This window comes from Psammomys obesus, unplaced genomic scaffold (assembly GCF_907164565.1).
Source record: "Psammomys obesus unplaced genomic scaffold, mPsaObe1.curated_primary_1811, whole genome shotgun sequence".
NCBI classification, from domain to species: domain Eukaryota; kingdom Metazoa; phylum Chordata; class Mammalia; order Rodentia; family Muridae; genus Psammomys; species Psammomys obesus.
The window spans coordinates 307,443-321,914 of NW_026590511.1; the positions used below are offsets into that span (position 1 = coordinate 307,443).

General features: G+C 58.1%; 1 protein-coding gene across 1 annotated transcript in view; it reads left to right on the forward strand.

Moving 5' to 3' along the window:
• The first annotated feature begins 1,608 nt into the window (after positions 1-1,608).
• The window catches only part of Hcn2 (hyperpolarization activated cyclic nucleotide gated potassium and sodium channel 2), an 18,191-nt gene continuing 5,327 nt past the window's right edge, over positions 1,609-14,472 (forward strand). Inside the window, exons 1-4 of the mRNA XM_055607738.1 lie at positions 1,609-2,159; positions 9,920-10,343; positions 11,443-11,604; positions 12,676-12,894. Coding sequence (XP_055463713.1) covers positions 1,609-2,159; positions 9,920-10,343; positions 11,443-11,604; positions 12,676-12,894 — 1,356 coding nt within the window. The remainder of the gene's footprint in view (positions 2,160-9,919; positions 10,344-11,442; positions 11,605-12,675; positions 12,895-14,472) is intronic.

The window sequence follows — 14,472 nt, forward strand, 5'->3', positions numbered from 1 at the left end:
GGCGACCTGCCCGGCTGACATCTTCCCAGGGTGAACATAAAAGATCCCCCTTCATCTGGAACAGGCATGTGCCCTGGGGCGGGCCACAGCCTGGCTCTGTCAACTCTGATGTTCAAAAGTGGAGGCCAGAGGGCTGTCAGGGGAAGCTCCGGAGCCCTCAGGGTCGGGGCAGCCCATCTGTGTCAGACGAGGACGTGCACCTGGCAGGGCACACCCCTCACACCACGAACACCTACTGTGAGCAGGCACAAGTCATAGCTCCAGCCTTGTGACCCTCAACCAGTTTGGTGTAGCTAATTCAGCATAAAGGCAAGCCAAAAGTGGTGAAGCCGATGGGACCTTGAGGACCCATGAAAGGCCTGAAGGGTCCAGGAGAACCTAAGAAGGAGCAGGAAGACCTCAGGTGGTCTGGAGGCAACCCAGAGGCAACTAGAAGAGTCTATGAGGGGTCAGAAGGATTGAAGGGTGAAATTAGGTGGGTCCAGGGAAATGAGGTGGGGGTCAGGAGAACCTAAGGATGACCAGAGGGGACATAAGAAGGTCGGAAGAGTCCCGTGCATGAGATTTGCCTTTCCACTGGTCTCCAACCATCCTTCCCCCGTATTGCTGGCCTTCCTGGATCTCCGGTTGTAAAATCCTCTCTGCTCTGTGGTGAAGTTGGGTGGGCATCTTCAGTCAGATCTAGTGTCACCTGGCTCAAGCCTCACCACATAGCCTCAGGCCACAAGCTTAGCACCCCCCCCCCCCCAGCCAATATTTCCTCAGAGCTGGGCTGGAGGGTGGAATATAGCTGAGGCCTGAGTCGAGGGAGGAGAGAGGAGCTCCGTGTGGTAGCCAGGTATGTGTGCAAATGCACAAGTTGAGCTGGGTCCCCTGGAGAGCTCTAAAAACCACCAAAGTTGGGAGCCCTCACTACGCTGAAGGGGCTAAAGGGCATCTTTTGGGGGTGAGGTCGCCAGAAGCCACTAGGGGTTCTATCTACAATGCTTTCGCTGCCTGACTGTGCCTCAGTTTCTCCACTAGCAGGGCTTGGACAGGGGCTGAGCTTAGAACCCAGAATGATCCCAGCCCTTCCACACATACTCGTAGGTTTCTGTCGCAAAGGTGGAGAAAGCGACAGAGCCAGAGATCTGGTGGCCTCCGGGAGCACACTTTTATTATGGAATCTGGCACCTTGAGCCGAGAAAGGGGGTGGCACCCGCGGGGTGAGCGTCAGCGGCTGCCCCGCCCGCGGTGTCCTCGAGGCCGCGGAGGAACCCCAGAGCGGACCAGGGTCTGGCCTGCATCGCACGCAGAGACAGGAGCTGGCCGGCTGTGCTCGCTGACCTTGGGTGCGTCCTTGGCCTCAGTTTTCCCTGGGGAATCAAGCCTGAGCTCGTCTTCAAAGTCTAAAGAGGCTGACTGACCTTGAGACTGCCTGCTGACCCGAGCCTCAGTTTCCCCCATCCATTCCCGTGTGGGGGTGGGGGACGGCTCAGGTGGAGGCGGGGCTCCCGCCCCCGCCCCTCCCCCGCGAGTAGAGGCTCCGCCCCCGGCTCCGCCCTCCCTCGGGCTCGGCCGGCGGCGGCGGCGGCCGCTCCGCTCCGCACTGCCCGGCGCCGCCTCGCCATGGATGCGCGCGGGGGCGGCGGGCGCCCCGGCGACAGTCCGGGCGCGACCCCTGCGCTGGGGCCGCCGCCACCGCCGCCGCCGCCGGCGCCCCCTCAGCCTCAGCCACCACCGGCGCCACCCCCGAACCCTACGACCCCCTCGCACCCGGAGTCGACGGACGAGCCCAGCCCGCGCGCCCGGCTCTGCAGCCGCGACAGCGCTTGCACCCCCGGCGCGGCCAAGGGCGGCGCGAATGGCGAGTGCGGGCGCGGGGAGCCGCAGTGCAGCCCCGAGGGCCCCGCGCGCGGCCCCAAGGTGTCGTTCTCGTGCCGCGGGGCGGCCTCGGGGGCCGCGGCGGCCGAGGAGGCGGGCAGCGAGGAGGCGGGCCCGGCGGGCGAGCCGCGCGGCAGCCAGGCCAGCTTCCTGCAGCGCCAATTCGGGGCACTCCTGCAGCCCGGCGTCAACAAGTTCTCCCTGCGGATGTTCGGCAGCCAGAAGGCCGTGGAGCGCGAGCAGGAGCGAGTGAAGTCGGCGGGGGCCTGGATCATCCACCCCTACAGCGACTTCAGGTGCCGCCTCCGGGAGGGGCCCGTCCTTGGCGCGCCCGGGAGAGGGCGGGGCGCCGCGTCCCGGATGGTGACCTCGGTGTGGTGGCAGTTCGGGGCGCAGGGCGGAAGATGGGGGAGAGTCCCCTCGCGGTGACCTCGGGCACGCCCCGGACCCGCCCCCGAGGGACCCTGGTGTGCAGAGGCTCCGCCCTTTTAGAGGCCTCGGGTGAAGGGGTCTCTGGCGTGCCCCCTCCCGCGCGCGGTGATCTGCGGTGGGCAAGCGCCGCGGCCTCGGGGCCAGGGTCTGAGCGCATAGGGGCGGAGAGGACGAATAGAGGGGAACGTGGGCGCCCGTAGGCCGCGGAGCAGAAGCGAGGATGGAAGGATGGATAGAGAGGAGAAAAGAAGAAAAGAGAAGGAAGGAAAAGAAGAGAGGAAGGAAGGAAGGAGGAGAGGAAGGAAGGAAGGAAGGACATGGAAAGGAAGCGCACGGAAAGGACGCGCCCGGGAGGCTGCGGGGAGGGGGTTATTAAGCGGGCGCCGCGCGTTCCCACGGTCTCCGCTTGCGCCCGGGGCGGGCGCGTCCTGAGTGCCCACATATCCCGGGTCTGTGGATATGGAGATGGCCTGAGCTGACTGCTACGTGCAACGGTAGACTCTGGCGTAGGACCATGACACGAGTGTTTGTGTCTGTCTTTCCGTTCCAGGCGAACTTGTGATGTGATGCCAAAGGGGGTCCTGGGGAGCGTATGCCCCCGGATCAAGGGGAGGCGTGTCCCTAGGGGTGTGGCTGGTGGGGCTCTAGAAGTACCTGTTGGGATGCTGGCTGTGCGCGCGCGCGCGTGTCCCGGGTGGGTGTACCCCGGCGGCTGTAGGGATAGCTGTGAGCAGGGCAGCAGGCTAATGTGGCTGTCTCCAGTGACAGGGTGCAGATTTGTGGACAGGACATTCGATATTCCGGAAAACTGTAGCCCCAAAATTTCAGCACCACGGACAGCTCCGGGACCTGGCGCTGCTCCGGCTCTTTCCCCAGGCATGAGTCTCCCAGGACATTGAGTCTTGAACAAGGATGGTTCGGTGGTGACTCTCTTTTTTTTCTGTCATTCCTCTTTATCTCCAGTGCTTGATAACTGAGCAAATACAGGCCCAGAAACAACCTTCCTGAGACCAGAATGCCACCTTTATCAGGAACCTGAGTGTGGGGGAAGATGGCCAGGGGTAGGGCCAACAGGAGCTTTCCCTGCATACACTAGCCTGAGTGCCAGGCTAAGCAGTGCTCCACAGACTTCCAGGCTTGAGAACCGAGCCCTGGGGCTCGCGCTGTATTCCCACCTGTGAAATGACCCAAGACAGGGTTTGCTTGCCAAGACTTCCTTCCTGGTTGACCAATGTGAATGGTCAGCCAGCCAGAGAAAGGCATCTGGGGGGACAGGCTGTGGGGGCTACTCACTCCCCCTCCCACCCCGGCGTCCTCCCCATGTACGGCTTACAGGTGGGGGAGGTAAGTCCAGGCTTAGGCTTGAGTTATTGCCTGCAGTGGTGATGTGTGGCTGGTTTGGGGTGTGTGGGAGAAGAACTTGAGCTCCTGTCTTTGGGGCTCTGTGGGTGTAGATGTCTGGGTGACCCTGTGCATGCTATAAGCTCTGAGTTATGGAGAGGTTCGCAGGTTCAGGCCAAGGGTCTTGCCTGGACCACCAGACTGTAAAGTAGGGGTGAGAGGAGAGGCTGTAGTAGCTGGACTTAGAGGGTCAGTGTGGTCATCAAAGCTGGTTCGAGGGGCCACCACTTGTGTCCCTTCCAAAACCTTCTGATTAAATATTGCCCAAGACAGTCCCAAGAGCCTCTAGGGGCCTCATGTCACTGTTGACTGATGGGGAATGCACTGATGGAATCTGGCCGTCCTGGGTGAAACCCAGGCTGGTGCTCTGCTTGTGAACGCCACACAACCCGCTGTCCCCTTTCTACTTCTTGTTCTAAGACAGGGTCTCACGGAGTTGTTCAGTGGCCTTGAACTTAGCATCCTCCTGCCTCAGTGTCCTGAGTAGCTGGGAGGACGAGTGTGCAACCACTACGCCCAACGGTATTAATTTAACATAAATAAGGGCGGGGGGAAGGGAAGGTCCCACCCCAAGCCTGGGAGAGGAAAAAACCACTCAGACATTGTTATGCTTCAGTTGGGTGGTGGGTTAATGGAGGAGAGGAAAAAGTATATATACGCATTCATAATGTATACCTTTAAAATCTTTGTGCACGGTGGTGGGCAGGGACCTCCCAGCCCCGTCTGGGGGCTGAGTGCCTCCCGCTGTTGGCTCTGACTTGGTTCCCCAGTGTCTCTGTCCTGTGCCTTGACTAGCATGCCTGACATCCAGATGGGATTTTGCTGGTTGGTGACTAGATCTGACCCTCCTCACGTAGGCAGGAGGGGAAGAGGAAGTTATTGAAGGCACTGAGGGAGGCAGGGCTGTGGGGTTTAAGGGCCCTCCGGCACTGGTTGCCTGCAGCATGCAGTCCGCAGGGACCTAGAGGAGCCAAGATCTTAGCAGAACTGTGTTCTAGAGTCCCCTAGGACTGCTGGGTGTCTGGGGACCACTCTGGGCTTCTTTGCCTCCATCTTCCAAGCTGTGAGGAGGCGGTGGTGTTGGGGAAATGGGCAGATGTCTGATGGTGTCTAGAAGTATCTTCTACTCTCTCAGTTATTGATAGAACTTTGTCCAAACTGCCTAGACACCTACAAATTATTACGATTTCAGTTTCTTTTCTGTTTTTGTTTGTTTGTTTGTTTGTTTGTTTGTTTTTTGAGTCAGGGTTTCTCTGTGTAGCTGTGGCTGTCCTGGACTTGCTTTGTAGACCAGGCTGGCCTCAAACTCACAGAGATCTGCCTGCCTCTGCCTCTGCCTCTCCCGAGTGCTGGGATCACAGGTGTGCACCACAGAGCCTGGCTATTTCAATTTGTATTACATTTTTGCAGTGGGAGGGGACACCGCGGTGCCCATGAGTTAGTTAGAGGGTAACCTGTGGAGTCACTTCTCTTCTTCTGCTACCGGGGTCCCAGGGCCTGAATCAGCTTCTCAGGTGTGGTAGCAGGCACTTTTATCCAATGAACTATCTCCTTGCCCCCACTTTTTTCGTTAAAAATGGGGCTGCTATTGAGACAGGGTCCCCTGGAGCTCAGGCTTGTCTTAAACTCACTATAGTGGAGGTTGACCTTGAACTCCTGACCCTTCTGAGTGCTGGGCATGTGGCACCAAGCCCAGTTTCTATGTTGCTGGAATTGTGACCCAGGACTTGCACATGCTAGGAGTGTGCCACCCACCGACTTCCCAATTTAAGATCTCATTCTGTAGCCCAGGCTGACCTTCCACTTACAGCAGTCCTCCTGCTTCATCCTCAAAAGTGCTGGGATTGCAGGCAGTTGACACCTCACCCCGTATACCTGCTCCCTCCGAGCATCAGTCCTGGCCTTGAGAAGGTTCTAGACATGTCTGTGCAGAAGCAAATGTGAGGGGGTTGAGGAAGTATTCCGGGCCTGGTGTCCATGCCATGTGCAGGCTGGGAATCACAGCAGGTGTGATATCTGGGGGGGAGAGAGGTGAGAGTCAGATAGCCCGTCACAGTGGACACTGGCTCTGAGCCGGCCGGCCCCATCCCCCACCACTAGATGGCCATGGCCGGGGGTCAGTGTGACATCAGGACATTGCTCCCTGCACGTAAATCCCTGGAAATGTGCCCTGTATCAAGGCCCTGGAATAAATCGCATTATCAGTGAGGATGTGGGTTTTTAGCATGCACCTGCCTCCCAGATGGGAGTGTTGGGACCCAGAAACTCTCAGTGCTGTGAAAGAAGTCTTTGGGGGAGGGGTTGAGCTTAGGGTGCTGCCCTCTACCTGGGTACCCCGAGGCCATCACTTTAGTATTTCCGGGGGGACGCCTTTCCTCGACCTGGCCTCGTCTGCCCTTAAGACACACCTTGGTTCAGCCTTCAGCACACTCCCAAGTACAGTATCAAATGACCCCCATCCCCCATTCGCCACCCTGGCGTCGTTCCTGAGCTGAGTGGGACAGATTGTACTCTGCTTGCCCAGCCTGGGTCTCCCAGCCCTCTGTGAGCCCATTTTCCCAGATCCCTCTGCCTCTTCCACGTGGGAAGCCCCACGGGGGGGGGGGGGGGGTGGCTTCAGGGCCTTTGTCCTAGCTGTTCTGACTGACAGGGCACCCAGACCATCGGGGGGAGATGCCACTTCCTCCAAGCAGCCTTCTGGAACACTCATTTCCTCCTCAACCAGCCCTGTCATCCCCACAGGAGCTGGGGCTGAGGGCGCAGTGTGTGTGGCCACCCACTGTCCCTGGCCACTGTGCGTCCCTGGTGCTTGGCATCAATGGGTCTTTACAAATATCCGCACCTGGGCCTCAAGCTGTCTTCCCACCCGGTTTCCAACCCTAATCCTGACACCTGCTCTGGGGACTCAGTGGGCTCAGGCCCTGATCCTCTGTCTGAGCCTGGCCCGTAATCCCTGACCTCCGGCCTCTAATCCCTCCAGCTTTGCTTGGATCTGTGATCCTAGACAGTTTCTGGCCACATCTGGGATCTGCCTGAAGTGATGTCTGTCCTTGTTGGACCATGGAGGTCTGACTGTGGCTTTGAGGGCTCAATTGCCAGCTCCTAGGATCCTGATTGTCCCAGCGGGCGCTGTGACCCACACCAGAAGAATGCAGCTGAGAATGGCAGGAGCTTTTCTATGTTGCCCCATGATCCATGGGCCTCAGTTTCTCTGTCAAAGCTGAGACTGGCTGGGCAGCGGGGGTCACAGCATGGTAATGACAGTACCGAACAGTCATTAGGACTCACTGCTCTTTTTGTTGTTGTTTTTCAAGACAACAACAGAGCCCAGGGCTCTGTGTAGCCCTGGGCGTCCTGGACTTGCTTTGTAGTCCAGGCTGGCCTTGAACTCAGAGAGATCCGCCTGCCTCTGCCTCCCTGAGTGCTGGGGTTACAGGTGTGCGACATCACACCAGACTTGACTCACTGCTCTTTCCTGGGGAATTTAGGTTGTTTGTTTGAGACAGTGTCTCCTGTAGCCTAGACTGGCCTCATTATGTAGCTAAGGATGACTTTGAACTCTTGATTCTCTTGCCTTGACTTCCTAGTGTTGGGATGGCAGGCGTACACCTTTCTGAGCTGTGCCCAGAGCTTCCCTGAGGTCCCTGAGGTCCCTGCCCGGGATGTATAAGGTCTGGAGCCTCCTAGAGGGCGGGACACGCTTAAGGACAGAAGTCTGGGAGCGATGTCAGAGGTGCCCGGCCCACCCAGTTTCAGGTCCTGTCTCCTCAAGCTAGTTGCCCGTCTCATGGCTTGGGGCTGGTGAGGTGAGGGCAGGGACCTCAGGGAACCTCTGGGCACAGGTCAGTCCTCGGAAAGGGATGCCTGCAGGGTCCTGGGGGCCCAATGTGCATGGCCTGTTTCCCTTGGTATGTGACTTCTGAGCCCTCCCTTCCCCCTTCTCACTGTATCTGTGGGGACCAGGTTGACTGCTGAGGGTGAAGGGTGGGAACATTTGGTTTAGAAAGAGGTGTCCAGTATGAGTCTTCAGACTGTTTCTAGGTCCCTCTAGTCGTTTCTAAGCCTCCTGCCCATAACCACTGAAAGCCCCTGCCCAGTGGTTTCTTGGCCCACCCTTAGTTGGTTCCAGGTCTCCACTGCCATAGGTGGTTACTGTGCCCACGGGCGGTGGTTTCTAGGTTGGCCTGGTGCTTTCTAGTACCCATTGACCTCTGGCTGTTCTTTCTCTCGTTTTATTCAATGGTTCTTTTTCAAAAGAGAAGTACCTTCAGTCTGGAGAGGGAGATGGGGGTCAAACTACATGGCAATTCTGGGGACAGCAGTTTAGAGTGCCAGGTGGTGACCAGGATCTCTCCTCATGGTCTGTCCACCAGGGCTGTCAGATCCATGCCCCAAATCAAAGAAAGCACTTATTTATGGCTGAGAGACGCCCGGCAGTGCTCTTGAAGAGAGTGGAGTTTGGTTCCTGTCCTTCCGGGGCTTGGCTCACAATCTCCTGTAACTCCAGTTCTGGGGCATCAGCCCTCATCTGCCCTCTGTGTGCACTCACATGTACAGGTCCTCCCACCCCAGACACACACACACACACACACACACACACACACACACACACACACACACACCCCACACTTTAAAAAGACAAACCTTGGGCCGCAGAGATGGCTCAGAGGTTAAGAGCACTGGCTGCTCTTCCTAGAGGTCCTGAGTTCAATTCCCAGCCACCACATGGCGGCTCACAGCCATCTATAGTGAGATCTGATGCCTTCTTCCGGTGTGCATGAAAACAGAGCACTCATATCCATAGAAATAAATAAAACTTAAAAAAAAAAAAAAGACAAGGAAGATCTTTATGTTTGTTCTTTGATTTTGCTTGAGGTTTGACGGACCCCTCCCCACCACCAGGTGATGTTACCCCTTAACTCTGGGGGGATCTTGTCCCCACAAGAGGGCTCGTGAGGGGCACCATACATGGAGAGAATCCCAAAATCCTCCCCCAAAGGGCTTCACCCCGTGTGGGTGAAGACAGAAGAGACTAAGGTTCCCAGGGAACGGAGATGCTTGTCCAAGGTCACTCGTGCGTGACAGGTGCCAGCAGCGCTGTGCTAGAGACACCGGGTGTTGTCCAGCCGCTGGCTCTCCCCGTCTGGGCTGCCGTGAGTGCCCTGGTACAAATCGCTTTTTAATTTTTTTCTCCTCTCTTTTTTGGACTGTTTCCTTGAGCTCAGTTCTCTAAAGTCAGGTGCTGGTCGCCCGCCGGGCGTGGTGTCTATAACTGTGCCCGTGAGGTGCAGGCCAGCGGAAGGAGCCAGCTCACAGCGGCTCCACACAGCGGCCGAGACACGTGACGCGCCACTCCTCTCAGCTGATTCCAGCAAGCTGTGCTCTAGAGAGTGGGCTCTGTGCCTTCGGGAAGCCCCAATTCCGGGGGAGGTGACAGAGCCCCAGTGCTACAAGGGGGGGCTGACACCGGGTGAAGGGAGACCCTCTGCATTGTTGTTCGGAGAGACGGTTTCTCTGGGTAGCCCAGGCTGGCCTCGAACTCACAGAGATCCACCTGCCTCTGCCGCCCAGGCGCTGGGATTAATGGTGTGCGCCACCACTCCTGGCCTATTCCTAGATCTCTTCATCCTCCTGCCTCCTCTCAAGCGCTGGGATGGTATCTGTGCCCACCTGCCTAGCTCTCCAGGGTGTTTCCTGAGGTGCCCCACAAGGGCTGCGGCTCACCAGGGTGTGGGCCCTGTAGCTCTTGGTGGAGAAGCGCTGTGGCTGGCAGAAGCCCCCACCTGGCTCCCAGACACCTGCCCACGCCCGGTGCTGTACCACTTACCGGCTCCCAGGCGCTCCCATCCTTTGTGAAAGCCAGGCTTGTGCCAGGCACATTGTTTCTCTTTGGTCATGTGAAGCGTTTCATCTATTTTGAGCCTTCTCTGTGGTCTGGAGGTGCCTTCAAGGCAAGGTCAGAGTGAGGCAGGGCAGGGGGACCCTGGCTGCCTGGTGTCAGGAGGCTTCCTTATGATGTGGGGTCCCAGAGAGAGACCCCCTTAGGGCTGGACTTAGGGACCACCTTGAGGTGGGGTCCTGGAGACCCACCTTTGGTTTGGGGCACCAGAGAGAGAGCACCTGAGGTTGGGGTCCCAGAGAGAGAGGCCACCTTGGGGCGTGGAAGACAGCACTGTAGAGGTAAGGTGAGGAGGTGTGACACCATGCTTCTCCCTCTCCGCAGGTTCTACTGGGACTTCACCATGCTGCTCTTCATGGTGGGAAACCTCATCATCATCCCCGTGGGCATCACTTTCTTCAAGGACGAGACCACCGCCCCGTGGATCGTCTTCAACGTGGTCTCGGACACTTTCTTCCTCATGGACTTGGTGCTGAACTTCCGCACCGGCATTGTTATCGAGGACAACACGGAGATCATCCTGGACCCCGAGAAGATAAAGAAAAAGTACCTGCGCACGTGGTTCGTGGTGGACTTCGTGTCGTCCATCCCGGTGGACTACATCTTCCTCATCGTGGAGAAGGGGATCGACTCTGAGGTCTACAAGACCGCCCGCGCCCTGCGCATCGTGCGCTTCACCAAGATCCTCAGCCTGCTGCGGCTGCTGCGGCTGTCGCGGCTCATCCGCTATATCCACCAGTGGGAGGAGGTGAGGGGCGGGGAGAGGACGAGCGTGGGCCGACCCCCAGAGATGGAGCCTTAGGTGTGGGCTTGAGTGGGACCAAAGTCTATTCTGTGGGTGGATCCAGTGACCTGTATGGCACCTTAGTGTGGGTGTGGCCATGGCTTTAGGGCCAGAGCTTTGAGTTGGGGTGCCCATGAGAGACATAGACATCGATACTGTGGGTGGGAGGTCTTTAGGGGCAGGGTCGTAAGAAACAGACCAGGGCTGTGGGGCTTTGGGCTGAAGCTGGGTCTAGGCTCCAGCAGGAGAGCCTCACGCTTGGGCAGGGCCAGAGCTGTGAGGCCCACGTGGATACCAGTCCTGGGACAGCAGGGCTTTGGGTTGTGGGTGTGGCCAAGGCTGAGGACCATGAGAGGAACCATGGCTAAGGCTTCTATAGGGAACCAAGATGGGTGTCTTAGGGTAGAGTCCAAGCTCTAGGGTGGGGCTTTGAGTACCACCAGGGGCAGGACCCTTATTACTATTGGAGCCTAAGGGAAGGGGGCGGGGCTCAGGTCTGTCTGGGAAGGAAGGCCTAGGGTTGGATGGACAAGGTCTGTGTGTGTGTGTGTGTGTGTGTGTGTGTGTGTGTGTGTGTGTGCGCGCCCGTGCAAGGGTGCTCACTTTCAGATAGAGGGGGACAGGGGACATCTCACATTGTGAGGCTAGGGAGCAGGGCTGAAGGACAATCTTGGGGACCCCCCGCAGAACACCTCCTACTCCATGGAGTTATAGGGCTAGTGACTTCAGGACACTGGACTTTGGGGAGACAGCCTCATCCAGTTGTTACCATGCCCCTTGCTGTGTCTTGTCAGACGTGAAGGAAAGAGGCTCAGACTTCTCTAGTACCTACTCCCCATTCAAGACCCCAGGCTCCAGCCCTGAGTCTGCCCAACCCCTGCCCCTGGAGCCACCGGGAGGAACGTGGGGAGGTGCTGCCAGGGGTGACAGGACTGGGGCAGGGTGGGTGAGGCACTCTGGCTGGGGCCTTGGAGAAAGGGGCGCAGGATTCATTGGGCAGCAGCCGAGATCTGAGACAGGAGTTGGGACAACCTGGGACCCTCATGGTCATGCCCCCTTTCAGATTTTCCACATGACCTACGACCTGGCAAGTGCGGTGATGCGCATCTGTAACCTGATCAGCATGATGCTCCTGCTCTGCCACTGGGACGGCTGCCTGCAGTTCCTGGTGCCCATGCTGCAAGACTTCCCCAGCGACTGCTGGGTATCCATCAACAAAATGGTGGTGAGTGCTCCCCGGCAGAGCCCACACCTGCCAGCACCCCCCCCTCCCCAGAGGCCTTCAGGGACAGTGCAGCTCCCTCCTCTACACCAGCTTCCCTTTCTGTCTTTATACAGATGTATTTAAAACAAAACAACCTCACCACAAGCCCCAGGAAATAACAACTCCGAGTACCTGTTGTCCCCATGTCTGAGCCACAGACAATTAAAAAGAGGCTGTGGAGCCCAGAGCTTCTGCCAGCTTCTAAGAGAGGCAGATGCAGGATGATAGCAAGGTTAGGACTAGCCTGGGCAAAGTAGCAAGACTGTCTCAAGACAGAAAGTAAAAAGAGGGCTGAGGGTAGCTCAGCAGTAGAGCTCCTGCCTAGAATCCCCCAGTGAGGCGCAGGGGGCAAGGCTCAAGTGCAGAGCTCCCGGCTACAATCCCCCAGTGAGGGCAGAGGACACGGCTCAGTTGCAAGCACCTGCAGAGCATCCCCGAGGCCTTAGCTTTCATCCCAGAACGGTGAAAGTGTGGGTTCGGCCTCCAGGGAGGATCACACCCCAGACCAGGGACACACTGAAATTTGGTGTGTGTCAGTCAGGCATCAATGGAGTCAGAAGCCGGGTAGGGAGAACCCACAAATGCCCCTCCCGGGAGCCTGGCACAGCTGCCTCAGCTGAGGAGCCCATTGTCCAGCTGCTGCCTGCACAAGCAGTTCCATTTCCTGCATGGGCCCAGTGCCCCCCTTTTCTGGCCGGGTCAGCTGAGGACATCTCGGGGTGGACCTCTCCCCTCCCTGCCCCTCGGGTGTTGTTCCAGTGTTCTAAGGCTCCGAAACCAGCACTCTTGACCTTGAAGCTGCTTTGGCCAGGGTGCAGCCCCTTTGGGCTTAGTTTCCCCAGAAGTGAAGTGGGAGGTGGTACCAGGCCTGTCCCTGCTTTTGCCTCCCCGAGCCGTGTGAATGCCCATGTCCTTTGCCTAAGACTGCCTGGGTTGGCTCTGTCCGGGGAGCTCGGCGCCCCTCGAGTGCTCACAGGAGGGCGGCCAGGTGGGCTCAAGGCCCTTCCCCGACCGTCTGTGGTGACTTCGCAGAACCACTCATGGAGCGAGCTGTATTCGTTCGCGCTCTTCAAGGCCATGAGCCACATGCTGTGCATCGGCTACGGGCGGCAGGCACCTGAGAGCATGACGGACATCTGGCTGACCATGCTCAGCATGATCGTGGGGGCCACCTGCTACGCCATGTTCATCGGGCACGCCACCGCACTTATCCAGTCCCTGGACTCCTCACGCCGCCAGTACCAGGAGAAGGTCAGAGGCGGGAGGCCAAGCCTCGGCTCTGAGTGGGGAGGTGGCCCTGCCCCGGGTGTGAGGAGGCTTGAGCGGGAAGGCAGCCCCTGGTTCTAAGGGTTCCTGTAGGTGCTCAGGACAGATCAGGATAGATGAGGTGAGGGGACAGGAGTCCATGGGGTTCTGAACCAACAAGACCAGACCCTGGGATCCAGTTCTGAGCGTTCTGGGGTGTCAGTGACATGAGGGTGGCTGGGAAGCAGGGTGAGCCTTTGGAAATAGAGTTGCCAGCCGATTCTGTCTGTCTTCTGTGTCCTCAGGGCTGGTGCTAAGGGCAGCTGCTTTGGGCAGCCGAAAGGGCAGGAGCCTCGGCTTCAGCCACCTGCACCCTTGCTCTCTGCAATGGGTCTCAGTTTTCCACCCCCTACAGTGCCAGCCGGGTCAGCCGGGCTGTGTGCCAGGTGCCCGCGTCCGGAAGCCTCCGTCTTGCACCCAAACATGAGCTGGTGCTGCCACCCACCCACCGTCACGGGGTCTGCTGAGATAAGGGCAGCTGTGGCTTGGGCAGAAATGAGGCTGGGGCAGCTCTGGGGTACTGTGCTGGGGACAGCCTGGCACCCACACCCCAGCCCTGCTAGGGAGGGGCTGGCTCTGTGTCAGTCCCCAGGTCCCAGGGTCAGAGCTCTGGACAGAAGTCAGCATGCATACTGATGGTGAATATATATATATATATTTTATAGCCAAGTCTCAGGAATACGATCTAGGTACCTAAGGTGCCCACACAGTAGACTTTTTTGTTTGTTTGTTTGTTTGTTTGTTTGTTGTTGGTTCTGGGTTTTGTTTTGTTGTTTGTTTTTTCAAGACAGAGTTTTTCTATGTAGTCCTGGCTGTCCTGGAGCATGCTCTGTAAAGCAGACTGGCTTTGAGCTCAGAGAGATCCTCCTGCCTCTGCCTCCCCAGGGCTGGGATCAAAGGTGTGTGCCACCACAGCCTGCCTCACAATAGACATGTTGATAGATACGGTATCACATATCCCCTTGAACCCTCCTGCTTAGTGGTGGGGTGAAAAGTGTGAACCACTGTACCAGACCTAGACTCAGGCTTAAACAGAAACGTATCTGCCAGCTGGGCATGCTGTCTCAGGCTGCCATCCCAGCATTTGGAAAGCTGAGTTCAAATTCCAGGCCTGGGCTACAGAGTGAGGCCCCACTGCACACAACAAGACAAAGGCCCGGGGGGGGGGGGTCAGGGACCACAGGGACTACAGTGCTGGCCTGGCGTCCACGAAGACCTGGGCTCCACTCCGCCACCATAAACCGTTCGTGGTGGCTCATGTCGGGCATCCCAGCACTTGAGAGGTAGAGGCAGGAAGAGCAGGAGTGTAAGCTTATCCTTGGCCACATAGCAAGCGTGAGTCCAGCCTGGGCTACCTGAAACCCTGCCTCAAAACAAAACACATCATTTGTCTTTGGTGTTGCTGGGCGTGGCATCCCCCTGGGCCAGGCTGGGCAGAGTGCTGTGTCCCTGGGCTGGGTGTCCCTGGGCTGGGTGTCCCTGGGCTGGGTGGCCCTGGGCTGGGTGGCCCTGGGCTGGGTGGCC